Source organism: Gracilinanus agilis, chromosome 3 (genome assembly GCF_016433145.1).
Source record: "Gracilinanus agilis isolate LMUSP501 chromosome 3, AgileGrace, whole genome shotgun sequence".
Lineage (NCBI taxonomy): Eukaryota > Metazoa > Chordata > Mammalia > Didelphimorphia > Didelphidae > Gracilinanus > Gracilinanus agilis.
In genome coordinates this window covers 481,662,578-481,677,680 of record NC_058132.1, presented here as the reverse complement: position 1 = coordinate 481,677,680, position 15,103 = coordinate 481,662,578, and the positions used below count along the sequence as shown (strand labels likewise).

The window sequence follows — 15,103 nt, the reverse complement described above, 5'->3', positions numbered from 1 at the left end:
TCCAGTACAGCATTCACTACTTTGTCTGAGCTCATGGTTTTTGGTGAGCATTGTATAGGACAGTATTTCTACTTAGTTCTAGCTCTAGGTTTCTGTGTCAGTAAGTTAGAAATTAGATGTATGATGGTACTTTAAGCTTCACTGCCTAAACCTGTAAAGGCCCCATTTAAATAAAGAATCTTCCACTGGTCTTCCATTAATAAGTGTTTTTTTGTAATGTTGTTTCCAATAACAAATTGTTATATCCCATTTCATTCATGAAATTCCTGAGAGTCGGTAATATAAAACCTTCCATTTAGGAGCACAAGGAAGTTGGATATGTACTGGTGATATTAAATTTTCCACTTATTCTTCTATTTCATATTCTAAACCTCTCACCAAAGATCCCTGCTTATGGACTGTGAACTGGGCTCAAAACTGAACAAGAGTGGGTGGAAACTGCACAATTCTTTTAATGACCTTCAACAGGGAAACGATATGGGAGTTCTGTAATGATTAAAATTCTCTGGAGGCTGTATGTTAATTTTATAATTATTATTTATTAAATAGCAGAAAGCAGTCCAGAGAAAATGAGAAGGCCAAGCTTCTTGGTTGGCTTGCTGGGAATATGAGAGCCTGGGGCTGCCCAGCCAGCCAGAGCTTCTAGCCACTTGCTACACAAGCAAACTGAGCAAGCCCACAGACTGCCAGCCTCGTAAGTCTGTGGTTCTAGGAAAAAAAGTGGACTTCCTGTCCCCTCTGTTAACTTATGCTCTTCGTGATGTCTTTTTCCTCCCAAGCCTCTCTGGAAAGACGGAAGGACTTAGACCTCAATCAGAACAAGAGGCAGGTCTTCCAGATGCCAAGAGCAATGGTGGCAATCCAAAACGTCTACATAGTACATGTGCACTTTTCCCTACATGATCTGCCTAGCTCATTTAATTAATTCATTACCAAAGAGACTTTTTTATTCAAGGTTAATTTATTTTCCCAATTCAACATATGTTTTCTAAAATGATGAGATTCAAATTGCTTCCCTCACTCCCTTCCCTCCCCACTCTCAGAGATAGAAAGCAATTTGACCTGAGTTATACTGTATTATCCTGCAAAGCATACTTCTAGATTGGTCATTATTGTAAGAAAATACTCATATAAAACCAAAACAAAATAAGCCATAAATAAACTAATGTGAAAGATAGTATGCTTTGATCTGCATCTGACTTCATCAGTTCTTTCTCTGAAGGTGGATACTGTGTTTGTCATAATTCCTTCAGAATTGTCCCAGATCATTGTGTTGCTGAGAGTAGCTAAGTCTTCCACAGCTGATCATCATAAAAAATTGCTCTTTTAGTGTACAACGTTCTCTCGATTCTGCTTACTTCACTCTGCATCAATTTATGTAGATCTTTCTAGCTTTTTCTAAAATCATCTTGCTTATCATTTCTTATAGCACAATAGTATTCCATCACCAACATATGCCCTGATGTTTAGCCATTTCCCAACTAATGGGCATCCCCTCAATTGCCAGTTTTTTGACACCACAAAAAGAATTGCTATAAATATTTCTGTACAAATAGTTCCTCCCCCCTTTTTAAATCTCTTTGGGATACAGACACAATAGTGGTATCACCAGGTCAAAGGGTATGCACATTTTTTATAGCCCTTGGGGCGTAGTTCCAGATTGCCTTCCAGAATGGTTGGATCAGTTCACAACTACACCAACAATGCAGTAGGTTGCTTAATATAATGTTGACTTCATTATATATGTGTGGGTATATTGTTGTTGAGTTGTGTCTGACTCTGCATGACATCATGGATTTTATCTATGGTTTTCTTGGCAAAAATCATGGAATAGTTTAACATTTCCTTCTCCATTGTGTCCCCATTTTACATAAGAGAAACTGAGGCAAATAGGGATTAAGTGATTTGCCCAAGATCATACAGCTATAAGCATCTGAGGCCAGATCCCACTGGTGTATCTACTGCACCACCTCGCTACTCCATGTATATACAGATACACAGAAAGACAGATAGATAGATAGACAGACAGTCAGAGAGAGCGAGAGAGAGAGAGCTAGGTAGCTAGGTAGGTAGACTGATATGGGATACAAAACATTTTTAATCATTTTACTGACTAGATCAGTTTTTTCAGATACATATCAATAGTTTCTTATGTGTATAAAGAGATGAGGAGGGAGGAAGAGAGAATCTATATTTAGGATATCTAGTACATATAATATATAGTATATTCTATATACTACATGTGGTATATAGAACATACAGTATATATGATATGTAGTTTACATATGTACATAATATATAGTTTACATATTTGTGTGTATATATAGTATGTGTATATGCAAGGGAGGGAGAGAGGGAGGAAGAGAGATAAAGAGAGAGAGAGAATACAAAACATTTTTAATCATTTTAATGGTTCAATCAATTTTTTTCAGATATACATCAGCATTTTTTATGTGTATAGAGCAGGGGGAAGAGAGAGTCTATTAAAAAAATCTAGTTTGTAGTGTATAAATCGTACATATACTATACATAGTATATTCTATATACTACAGGTAATATATAGGACAAATAGTAAATGATAATTTACATCAGTGGTTCCCAAACTTTTTTGGCCTACTGCCCCCTTTCCAGAAAAAATATTACTTAGCCTCCTGGAAATTAATTTTTTAAAAATGTTAATAGCAATTAATAGGAAAGATAAATACACCTGTGACCCTCACTGCTCCTCTGGATCGCTGCAGCACCCACTAGGGGGCGGTAGTGCCCACTTTGGGAATCACTGGTTTACATACATACACAATATATAGTTATATATATGTGTGTGTGTGTAGTATGTATGTATGTATGTATGTATGTAGATCAAGAGATAGTTTCTATAGAGACAAGAGATGCCTGTTCAGGTGCAGAGTTGGACTAAATGACCTCTAAGATCCCTTCCCAAACCAATTCTGTGATTTAAGAACCATCTTGCTTTTTCTCATTACATAAAAATGCAGTTGTGTTCACTTTCTAGATGTGTACCTGTGAATATATTTTCCTTTCTTCTTTATCCTTCACAGGTACTTCTTATTTAACGGACATAGTTTGGTGGTCTGGAACAATTGCAAGTAAATATGTCTTTTTTTTTTTAATTTTTAATTTTGAATATTTTCCCATGCAAGTAAGTATGTCTTATGATGACTTATTTTTCTCTTTAAATCAATCATTCATTCTAGACATAGTAAGGGATCTGAGGGAATGATATCCTGGTTCTTTCTGGATGACTTTAATTTCACTCTGCTTCTTCTGGGTACTTAAAGTACCTTCCAGAGCTCTTCATTTACTCCTTTTTACTCTTCTCTTCCTTTTTTTTTTTTAAATAGAATAAGTAATGGTAGAGATGAGGAAGAAGCAGAGAGTGAGGGTAGTTAGAGAGAACTGGTTGGGGGAATGGAGAGAAAGGAATAGGGGAAAAATTATTCCATTATCTTTTTCCTCCATTCCAATGCTCAAGATATGCCTCTAGTTTCAAGCCTAAAGACTATTCTAAAATTAAAGGTAATTTCTATTTTTTCAAATTACCAAATAGACACTTAGGTTTCTTGTGAACTAAGTGAAATTTCATATGTTGACATGTTCACCTTTTTTTTTTTAAACCCTTACCTTCTGTCTTAGAATCAATGCTAAGCTAAAGGCTAGACAATGGGAGTTAAGTGACTTGCCCAGGGTCATGCAGCTAGAAAGTATCTGAGGCCACATTTGAACCCAGGATCTTCTGTCTCTAGGCCTGGCTCTCAATCCACCAAGCCACCTAGCTGACCCTGGAATATACACTTCTGTTCATCAACATAAATACTATATCAGTAATTTATATGACAGAGTACTTAAGTAAATGAGAATTTTAATTCTGTGCCTTGGCTCCCTCAGAGGAAAGACATGTTAGAAACTGAACAGATACTATGAGGGTTATTTTTTAAGTTGTTTTTTTTAATATATTAAGAAATGTGAAGTAAGTGTCTTATTTTTTATAGAAATGTTCCCCTTTAAGGATTATTATAAATTTTTAATTGGTATTGAAATGTATCCACACCACCTTGGGCACCAATCCTGAGAATCTTTATGCATATTTTAAAGATATTTCAAAAGTATGGTTTTTAAGATCTTTCTCATGTACTTGAGGAATATATATATATATATATATATATATATATATATATATAACTGTTATCTACTCTAATTTATATAACTACAAGGAGAGACTCCATAAAATGAATTTCTCATGTTCTAATGTAACTCATACTTTGTGTTCATTGCCAATGATATTCAATGACTAAAAACTAGTGTTTTCAATACTATCTCTGATATTGACTCCAAAGCTAAAATATTTTAAATCATTTTAATGGTTTGACAACAGTTTCTCCAGAGTTTCAGGGCAGGGTATTTTGTAGAAAAAAAAATATATATATGTAAATAAATTTTTTCAAACTAATTGTTAAAAAATGTATATTCTGGGGCAGCTGGGTAGCTCAGTGGATTGAGAGTCAGGCCTAGAGGTGGGAGGTCCTAGGTTCAAATCTGGCCTCAGACACTTCCCAGCTGTGTGACCCTGGGCAAGTCACTTGACCTCCATTGCCCACCCTTATCACTCTTCTACCTAGGAGCCAATACACAGAAGTTAAGGGTTTAAAAAAACTTTATATTCTATCCTGTGCCTTTATTCCTGTTCCAATTATTAATTCTTTTGTGCCAAAGGACATCTTAATGTAATAATGACAAGATATATTTTTGTGATTCTCTTAACAGTGGCTCTTGGTCAGATTGGAAATTTCTTGGCTTATACAGCAGTTCCTACTGTACTGGTCACTCCCCTTGGTGCTCTTGGTGTTCCATTTGGGTGAGCATTGGAATTTTGCATTGTAATATTTCATAGATGGGTAGGATATAAAGGGGAGTTTTCTTTAAACTTAAAGAGTTTTTCCATTAAAAGAGTAAAAATAGTAAGTTACATATCTTTGGTGGGTCTACCCTAAGGCAGAATTTCTCACATCTAATTTAATCCCGGTTTTTAGATAACTTTTCTTGCAGAAATTTGCTTTAGCATATTTCAGAATGTGTTAATGTGACTTAATTATGGACATCTATAACTTCCAGCTATGATATGAATAATAGTTTTTGTTTTACTCTTCTTTAAATCTGGTAATTTTCCAAAAGAACTAGCAACTATTCTCAGAATTCTTGGCAAGGATTCTAAAGCTAGTTTTAAATTCCATTAAATTAAACTCTGTAATTATAAAAAAAAAACTATAGTAATTATTTGTATGGAACATTCACTACATAGCTTAATTTTTTAAAAAATCCTTTGTTAAATGCTAGTGTCTAGTGTCCTATTTGTCTTTGGGAGAAGTGATATTACTAAGAAAAATAGGGGGAATGGAAATAAAATCTAAGTTTTTAAAAATCCATTTTAAACTTTTAAAGCTTTTAAACTATAGAATTCCACGTCCCTTTGAAAGAGAGCTATGAAGGGCATATTTAATTTTTATGTTTTCCTTGACACCTCACATGAAGAGTGAAGAAGTTCCATAACCTCAAAACATTTGAAAGTTGAATTAGATATTAGTGTTTTTTGTATAGCTATATCCTGTCTATGTAGGGAATAGATGTAAAAGACACACACACACACACACACACACACACACACACACACATATATATATATATATCACATATTTATATATATGATAGGCTAGAATGCCTATTTTTATTTTCAATTTAATATAACTTTTGGGAATTAATTTTTAAGTTAATAAACACTTATTTCCTCTCCCATTTCTACCACTCACACTGGGGAAAAAGGGGAGGGGAAAACAAAGCCCCCCTAACAAGTATGCATGTTTGAACAAAATAATTCCCATATTAGATATATCCAAAAATTTGTCTTATTCTTCATATTTTTTAGTTTACAACATCTCTCATGTGTTTCATCATATTTTTTCTCTGATCTAATTTGTAATAAAAGATACATTCTCTTGGAAAAAATACTTAGACCCCAATAAATAAATATACATATAATAAAAAACACTTTCAGATTTCTCTAGGACCTTCCTTCATCAGTTATTCCCCCTCTCCTTTGGTATCTTCCATTTGTCCCTTTCCATTAGCTCTTTGATTTCTCCCCATAGTATACTTGGAGTTTAGCCCTTCACTGGGTTTGTGATCTCATTGATTTGAATATTCCTTCTTCCAGCATAGATTGCCACCCATCCACATCCTTCACATACTATATGATCCTTGTGTTCTTCAAAAATCCTTTAAAAACATTTGCCCAATGGAAGCCTTCATGTAGGTTGGGGATTTTTAACTGGGAGTTGATGAATTTGATTTATTTAATATTTTGATAACTGGATTTTAATATAATTGATGTCTTTTGTAATCCTGTGTATTTTGTTTTAGGCATTTAAAAATATTATTTAGGGCAGCAAGGTTCTGGGTTCAAATCTGGCCTCAGATACTTCTTAGCTGTGTGACCCTGGGCAAGTCACTTAACCCCAATTGCCTAGCCCTTACAATTCTTCTGACTTGGAACTGATACATAATATCGATTCTAAAACAGAAGGTAAGAGTTCAACAAAACAAAACAAAATATCTTTTAGTAGTCATCCCTCAAAGGTGTCTGTGACACACAAAAATATTAGCAACCTCAGATCTAGGCATTTTATATTTCTTCGATATGAAGGAAATATTCTTTATCAAGTTATGTACTAACCCATCTGTTTTTGCTCATTTCCTAGATTATATTCCTTATATATCATTTTTACCATGGAAGCTATCATTGCTTAACATATTGCATCATATTTATACTATCTCTCAAAAAAATTTTTTTGAGGCTGTAGGGGCTTCTTTGGCCAAAATAAACGTTTCCAGATCACATTACCTTTTTAGTTTTCATTTATTTCTTTTGTTTCAGGGCCAGACTTATTATAGAACACACCTGCTACCTCATTTTGTTCAACATTTCATTCACTCTTTAACCCTCTTGTAATCTTTTATTCCTACCAACTTGACAAAATTATCCTTAGATGTCTCTATTGATCTCCTAATCTTCAAACCTCCTGGCCTTTCTTTAGTTCCTCTTCTCTCTGTTTTTCTGCCATATTTAATGATGTTAATCACTCTCTTCCTTCTCGTCTCTCTCCTTCCTTGTCTTCAGTGACATTGCCCTCTCCTGGTTCTTCTCCTGTCTCTATTTTTGTCTTAATTCACTGGTTCCTCTATCATGCCTTCCTTTTTCCACCCTGCTCTCTCCAAAAGTTGGTATTTCTCAATCTTGCTTTTTGCGTTCTTTTTTTTTCTTGATGTTGTGTCTCTTGGCTATTTTTCTTCTATCGTTTCTGATGATTTTTGAATCTATAACTTTAACCATCTTGAGCTCCTGACTAATATTTCTCTTTCTTGGATAGCTCTACCTGAATGTACTTCCAGAATTTCAAAAATTTCAATTCTCCAATGGATCAGTGATCTCCGTGGGTAGGTACCCCCTCCAATAATGCAATTTGCAACCCATCCGTCCTGTGTGATTCTTGCCCTTGTGTTCCTGTACAACCATCGTAGGGAGTCCATTGTATTGGAGGCCTTCCTGGAATTCTCTTGACATGGAGTGAATACCATTGAAGCATGTCATCTCTTCTTCAGTTATCCCTTGCTCTTGCCATTTGGTTGGCTTAAAATCATTCGTCACCAAGATGGCATCTTTGATTTGGCTTCTTTGGGGTATTTTTTCATTAGTAAGATGTTGTATCCTACTTCTATACATCATGTGCCTTTCCACAGCCCTTTGTACAATTCTTGACTTTAATTCTTTGAAGTATTCTGTTACTCACAGCTATCTGTATAGCATGAACAGATGACATTCCAAAAAAGAAGTGATTACTAGATCCCTTTTCTACCTTTTAGTCACTGCCACTGCAGAAGAAGGGGACTGAACAAGAAGGAGAGTCATTTTTTTTCGCTTTCATAGATTGCCATGACCAAGTAATCACCAATCTACTATTGTCGAGCTTCTCTGTATTTGGCTAGGATGGTCCTTAGAGAGTGGACATAGTATGTTGCCAGAACCATATTGAAAGCCTTTCCAGTAAAGTAAAACTCACCTAACATTTATTCTATTGGCACATCTTTTGAGAATCTGGGGTTACTTCCATACGGGGTATGACTTTGTGGAAGAGGATTTCAAACTCAAAGCCACACTCTCCATCCTTCCTATAAACGCCATACTTCTTTCTGATTTCCCTATCTCTGTCAGCAAAACAACCACCAATCAATCAATACGTAATGTGTCTACCGGAGGCCAATAAGACTGTCAAGGAACTGGGTATACCTGGGATGGGGGAGAAAACAAAACAGTTCCTGCCCTCAAGAAAATTAGATTATATTAGGGGAGAAATGAACATGAATATGCATGTGTGAAATAAATTCAAGATGATTTTTCTGGGGAAATATGAGCAGTTTGGAGGGATCATAAAAGGCCTAATCAGAAGGTGGTTCTTAAGCTGAATTTAGTAGGAAACTAGGAATTTTAAGAGGTAGAGGTGAGAACAGAGCATGCTCCAATGGGGATGAGGAACAGCTTGTACCAAGGTATGGAAAAAAGAAGATGGAACAGCATGAGGAACAGCAAGAAGGTCAGTTCAATCAGACTAAAGAGGGGGTGAAAGGGAGTAATGAATAAAAGTAGGTTGGAGTCAGATTGGGAAAAGCTTTCTCTGCCAGACAGAAGAGGTTATTTGTGATCTTAGAATTAATAGGGAGACACTAGAGTTTATGGAGCAAGAGAAAGGATCTGTATTTTAAGAATATCATTCTTTAGTTGTGGCAAAAAAAAACCCCAAACCCTCCATTATCCAAGTCAATAGGGCTGCAAGGTGGTACAGTGAATAAAATGGCAGGTCTGGAGACAGGAAGACTCACCCTCATAAGTTCAAATCTGGCCTCAAGATACTTACTAGCAGTATGACACCAGGCAAATTACTTAACCCTGTTTGCCTCAGTTTCCTCATCTGTAAAATGAGCTGAAGATGGAAATGGCAAATCAATACAGTATCTTTGCCAAGAAAACCCCAAATGAGATCACAAAGAGTCAGATATGACTGAACAACAACAATAACAAACTATCCAAGTCAGTAAATCCTGTTTCTGTTTGTGTGATATTGTTCTAATCCACGGGTGGGCAGTTTGGGGTATCTTGTGAGCTAAGAATGGCATTTACATTTTAAAATAAAATAAAATTTTATTGATAAATGTAAAAGCATTTCTTAGTATACAAAAACAGATGATGGAAAGAATTTGGCCCCTAGACTTGGTTCGTGAACCACTCTTGTAACCTTTCTTTTTCTCTCCAAGACAACACTGCTACCACCTTAGTTTAAGCCCCTATTGTCATTGCCACTCAATTAATCCCTCTGCTGCCTTTTTTTAAAAAAAAAAACCCTTACCTTCTGTTTTAGCATCAATACTAGGTATTGGTTGCAAGGCAGAAGGGTGGCAGGGCTAGGCTTTTGGGTTAAATGACTTGCTCAGGATCACACAGCTAGGAAGTATCTGAGGCCATATGGCTGTCTATCCACTGAACTATCCAACAGCCCTGATCCCTCTGCCTTCTAATTCATCCTACAAGTGCTGCTAGATTAATTTTCCTAAAGTGAAGCTTGAATCTTCATCATTCCCACCATCATCAACAACAACTAACAATTTATAGAAACTATTATTTCATTTTATTCTCACAACAAGCCTGAGAGGTACATGTTATTATTATGTCTATTTTATAGATGAGGAAACTAAGGCACATAAAAAGTATGTGACTTTGCCCAGGGTCACACAACTAAATAAGAATCAAGGGCCAGATTTGAACTCAGGTCTTCCTGACTCTATCCACTGCACCATTAATCTAATCTTCTCAAAAACTGTCACTACTTCCCCATTGCTTACTGAATATTCAGAATCCTTAGACCTGGTGCAGCTAGGTGGCACAGTAGATAGAGTTCCAGGCCTGAAATCAAGAAGACTCATTTTCCTGAGTTAAAATCTGGCTTTGAACATTTACTAGCCATTTGAACCTAGGTAAGCCATTTACCCTGTTTGCCTCAGTTTCCCCATCTCTCAAATGAGTTGGAGAAGGAAATAGCAAAGCACTCCCAATATCTTTGCCAAGAAAATCCCAAATAGGGTCATGAAGAATCAGACAAGACTGAAATAACTGAATAACAACAAAAACTTGACAATCTGCCTTTCCAGGCTTATCTTCCACTACACCCGTTTTTAAAAAAAAGTCTAATGTGTCAGCCAGATTATACTATTTGTTCTAGAAGATATTTAACTTTACTACCTTTGTACTCTTGATCACGTGAAAGAGAATTTAAACTCTCTTTGTCTATTTGAACTTAATCAATCCCCCACCTTTCACACTTGTTCATTAACACTTAGTTAGTAGAAATCTTTTACTAGAAAAGGAAGTTCATACTTAAAAGACCACAAGCACTGCCCCCCACTCCCAGCAGTGTTAGGCAAATTGGGAGACTGTGATTGATTCCTGAGAGCTGAAGGGTGGAGAAAACTAGGAGCCTCTGGGACCCTGGGGGTCTTTTCAGCTTGATTAGGCATTCAATTCTGCCTTGGCTTCTGAGTTGGTGGCTGGAGGAGTTGGCTTTGGTGGGACTCAATTGGGTTTAGGAGACCCTAGCCTGGCTCTTTGGCTCTTCTCCTGTCTTTGGTGGAACTCCCTCTTTGGTCTGGAGGCACTTGGATCTGGACTTAGGGTATTTAGCTTGGCAATATTTTCTACCTCTTTCCTACATTTCCCTCTTTATTATCTCTACCTTGCTGTAATAAAGCTACTAGAGCTACTAAAATATCCTTGTGACTTAAGAGTTAATTTTTATAAACGGCGACCACAACAATTTTAAAAATTCTTACATTTGTCAAACCCATTTTAATTATTATAATCAAATCATTCTTTTGGTCACAACAAGAACCTTAGATTTTCAAAATCTATGCTAATAGAGCATAAACTTTGCCAGATCCTACCAAGGTGTAAAGGTTTTGGCTGTAGGCCTGGTAAAGAACTGAGTGTCCTTTGTCAGAAGGTCAGCCTAGCCAAGTTTGGAAAGGCTTATCACTGGTATGGCTACAGTGTGATGAAATTTTGGCTCTACAATTCACAATAATCTTTCTAAAACACCCCACTGTTCAATAAACTCCAGTGGTTCTCTAATGACTCCATGATATGGATGAGATGTATAATCTCCCCACATTTGAATTGAAACAGCTTACCTTTGTTTAGTTCTTTATCATTATTCATTCATTTTTGCCTTTTTATGTTGTTCTTGACTCCTGTGTTTGAATTATAAAACTTCTTCACAGTTCTGGTCTTTTCATCAGGAATGTTTGGAAGACCTCTGTTTCATTAAAGATCATTTTTCCCTATATCATTTTCTCAGATTTGCTGGGTAAGTTATTCTTGGTTGTAAGGTCATATTGTTTGCCTTATAAAATACTGTATTACAAATTCTCTGCTCCTTTATCATATATGATCCTACATCATATGTGTTCCTCAGTAATTTGTGTCTCCTTAGTTATTTGAATTCTTTCTGGATGCTTGCTGTATTTTTTCTTTGACTTGGAGTTTCTAAATTTTAACTGTCATGTTCCTGGGAGTTTTCATTTTGGGATTTCTTTCTGGAGATGGATTCTTTCTATTTCCAGTTGGCCCTCTGGTTCTAAGAGATCTTGGCAGTTTCCTTTAAGATTTCTTGAAATAGGATGTTTTAAGACTTTTTTTGGTCATGGCATTCAGATAGTGCAGTGATTCTTAAATTTTATCTCCTTAATTTTGTTTTTTAGGTCAGTTGTTTTTGCTTTGGAATACCTCACATTTCTTCTTTTTTCAGTATTTTGACTTTATTTTTAATATATCTTCTTGCCCCATGGAGTCATCTGCATCTAGTTAGTCCATTTTAATTTCAAGAATTTTTTTGCTTAGGCAAGGCTTTGTACTCTTATACCAAGCTATTAATTTTCTTTCCAGTTCTTTTCTAATTTTCTCCTCAAGCACTCTCATTTAATTTATAAACACATTTAACATTCTGTTTTTAACTTTTGCCTCATCTCTTCCTGAAACTGAAGTTGAATTTTTGCCCAGGCTATGCTTTTCTCTGAGGCTTTGTTTGTGGATGTTTTTGAATCAATCTCTTCTAGGTTTGTGTCCTGAGCTTCCATGCTACCAAGTACTTTCTGGTGGACTTCTTTTTTGTTTTCTCATTATTCCAGCCCCCTTCCTGCCTTTGGGCTTAATATGAGGATTGGGCTCTGTGGTCCTTCTAGAAGGAAGATTTGAGCTGGTCCTGTTGTTATTTTCTCGGAATATTGAGTGTTATATTATTCTAGGACCTCAGAGATAGGTTTCTAGTGATCTCAGAATGACCTGATCCAGCATAAAATCTAAAATCCTCCTTAATCTGAGTTCTGCAAGTTCCTAACCTGGGTTTTGGTATTAGCAAGAGTAGATTGCAGGGGGCAGCTGGGTAGCTCAGTGGAGTGAGAGTCAGGCCTAGAAACAAGGGGTCCTAGGTTCAAACCCGGCCTCAGCCACTTCCCAGCTGTGTGACCCTGGGCAAGTCACTTGACCCCCATTGCCCACCCTTACCAATCTTCCACCTATGAGATAATACACCAAAGTACAAGGGTTTAAAAAAAAGAGTAGATTGCTGGGGGCAGCTGGGTGGCTCGGTGGATTGAGAATCAAACCTAGAGAAGGGAGATCCTGGGTTCAAATGTGACCTCAGACACTTCATAGCTGTGTGGTCTTGGGCAAGTCACTTAACCCCAATTGCCTAGCCCTTACCATTTTTCTGCCTTGGAACAGTATTGATTCTAAGATGGAAGGTATGCATTTAAAAAAAAGAGAGAGAGAGAGAAAGAGAGTAGATTGCTGCTGGACTTATCCTCTACTAACCAGCTGATAAGCTCTGTTGATTCTAGGTAGTGAAATTGTAGGCTCCTCTTCAGTCTGGCCCAACCCCAGTGTCCAGAGTCTGTAGATCTCCCTGTCTCTCTCCATATGCCAAGCTGGTCTGAAAAAATGACTCACTATGACTCTTTCTGGATTGCTCCATGAGAATTCAGTCTGGCACATTTTTTAGACCTGTTTAGAGGACTTTTGTGGAAATGGGGTAGGCTGCACAGGTTCCTACCACTCTCCTATCTTGGCTCTAAACACTTTCAACAAATATCAAACCTTTTGCCAAAAAATCTTAAGATACTTGATTTAAAAAAAAAACCTCATTTATTTATACACAGCATCATTTGATATATAATCAAATATCTTGTTTTTAAAAATTCCTGAGATTCTACAAAAGCTGAAATTGTAATGTTGTAGGATAGGCCCAGGGTAACTTTCAAGTACCTATTATACTTTCTATATCTTTAAATTCTTCTTTCCATATCAGGTGTTTTTAACCTTTTTTTGGTGTCATGAGCTCCCTTGGCAGTCTGGTGAAGCCTATGAATCACTTCTCAGAAATTTTTTAAAAATATTCAAATGTTAAGTTTCAATTAGAGATTAGTGAAAACATAGATATAATTTTTATCCATCTTTATCAAGACCCCCTGAAAATTATGGGAGTCCACAGATCACAGGTTAAGAACCCTTTTACCATATAATCTATTTCCTTTATAAATGAATTCCAGCTGAGGTAGAGAATAAGTACCATCATAAGTCATAAATTGCTTGCTTCTGTAATATAATTATTTGGTATCTGATTGTCTCAGTTTTTGCTTTGCTACAAGCAAAGGCACAAATGATCCCAAATTATAGAATCATAAGATTGAAAGGAATCTTAAAGAACATTTAGGCTGCCAATTCATTTTTATAGATGAGGAAATAGAGACTCAGAGAAGTTAGAAAGATTCCTCAAGATCATAAAGATAATTGATGGCAGAGCTAGGAAGAGAGTATAAGCTTCCTTTTCCCCAGGTCCATTCCATTTCCTCTCAATTTCACTGATTTAGAGATTGAGGTTTCAGGTGACTTTGTCCTTTGTTATATATTTAAAAACAGTTCCTGGTAGACTTTTTCACTGTGGCAATTATTTTTCCCAGATATCTCATTTTATCCTCATAATAACTCTGAGAAGTAGATTCTGTTACTGTCCTCATTTTTCAGATGAGGAAACTAAGAGGTTAAATGGTTTGCCCAGGGTCATACTTCTAGTGTCTAAGACTGGATTTTAATTCAGATCATTCTCATTCCAAGTCCAGCACTCTGCCCATTGCAACACCTAGCTTTATAGAAAATAACAGAATCTCCTTGACTGTTTTGTTTTGTCTCCCATCTCTATTTCTTTGTTTTCTTTTAAATTGTAGAATTTACTTCACTTAGGTATTAATTACGAGTTTGATAGCTGAATTAGTATTCAAATGTTTATGTTACAAATCTAACATGATCTTAATGCTAAGGATTTTAACATCTTTGTTTTTTGCTAGTTGATGAGAAATAGTCAGAAGTTGACCACTATGAACCTTTCTTGCCCAAAACCTATGAATCTATAGTAAACATCATGTAGTAAAACAAAGCAATTTGTGCTTCTTGGAATTTTTCTGAAATGTCTAGCAGATATAGAAAGCATTCTTTTTAGAAAAGGAGCTGAGGGAAGGGGGAAAAAACCGGGGTGGGGGGGACTCATAGCTACTTGAATACAACTTTTGCCACATAGGATTTATTCTAATAAATCTGGTTTTGAACCATCATTATCAGCAATTTTTTCTTCATTAAACACATACACACATATTCATACATGACTTTTTAGTGTATTTGTGTGTTTAAAAAATGCCTGTGCTACTTTCTAATAAAACTCTTCACAGGATGCTTCCTTATAAAAGTTAGAATGACTACTGGGTCCAGAGCAGCCAGGTTTCTGTACTTTCTCTCTCTCTCTACTAAGGAGCCTCTCTGCTCTGAACCCACATATTCCATCAACATTGGAGTTATTAATAGAGGAAAGCCTAACCATCTAAAATATGGGTTAGATTCCATATCTCCCAGTTTTTGTCTCTTTACTCTTCTACCTTGTTA

The 15,103-nt window shown here is 36.1% G+C and overlaps 1 protein-coding gene across 1 annotated transcript in view; it reads left to right on the top strand.

Moving 5' to 3' along the window:
- Positions 1–15,103, top strand: part of NIPA1 (NIPA magnesium transporter 1) — a 53,607-nt gene that overhangs the window by 17,409 nt on the left and 21,095 nt on the right. The window contains exons 2-3 of the mRNA XM_044667007.1: positions 3,060–3,107; positions 4,783–4,873. Of these exons, the coding sequence (XP_044522942.1) occupies positions 3,060–3,107; positions 4,783–4,873 (139 nt within the window). The remainder of the gene's footprint in view (positions 1–3,059; positions 3,108–4,782; positions 4,874–15,103) is intronic.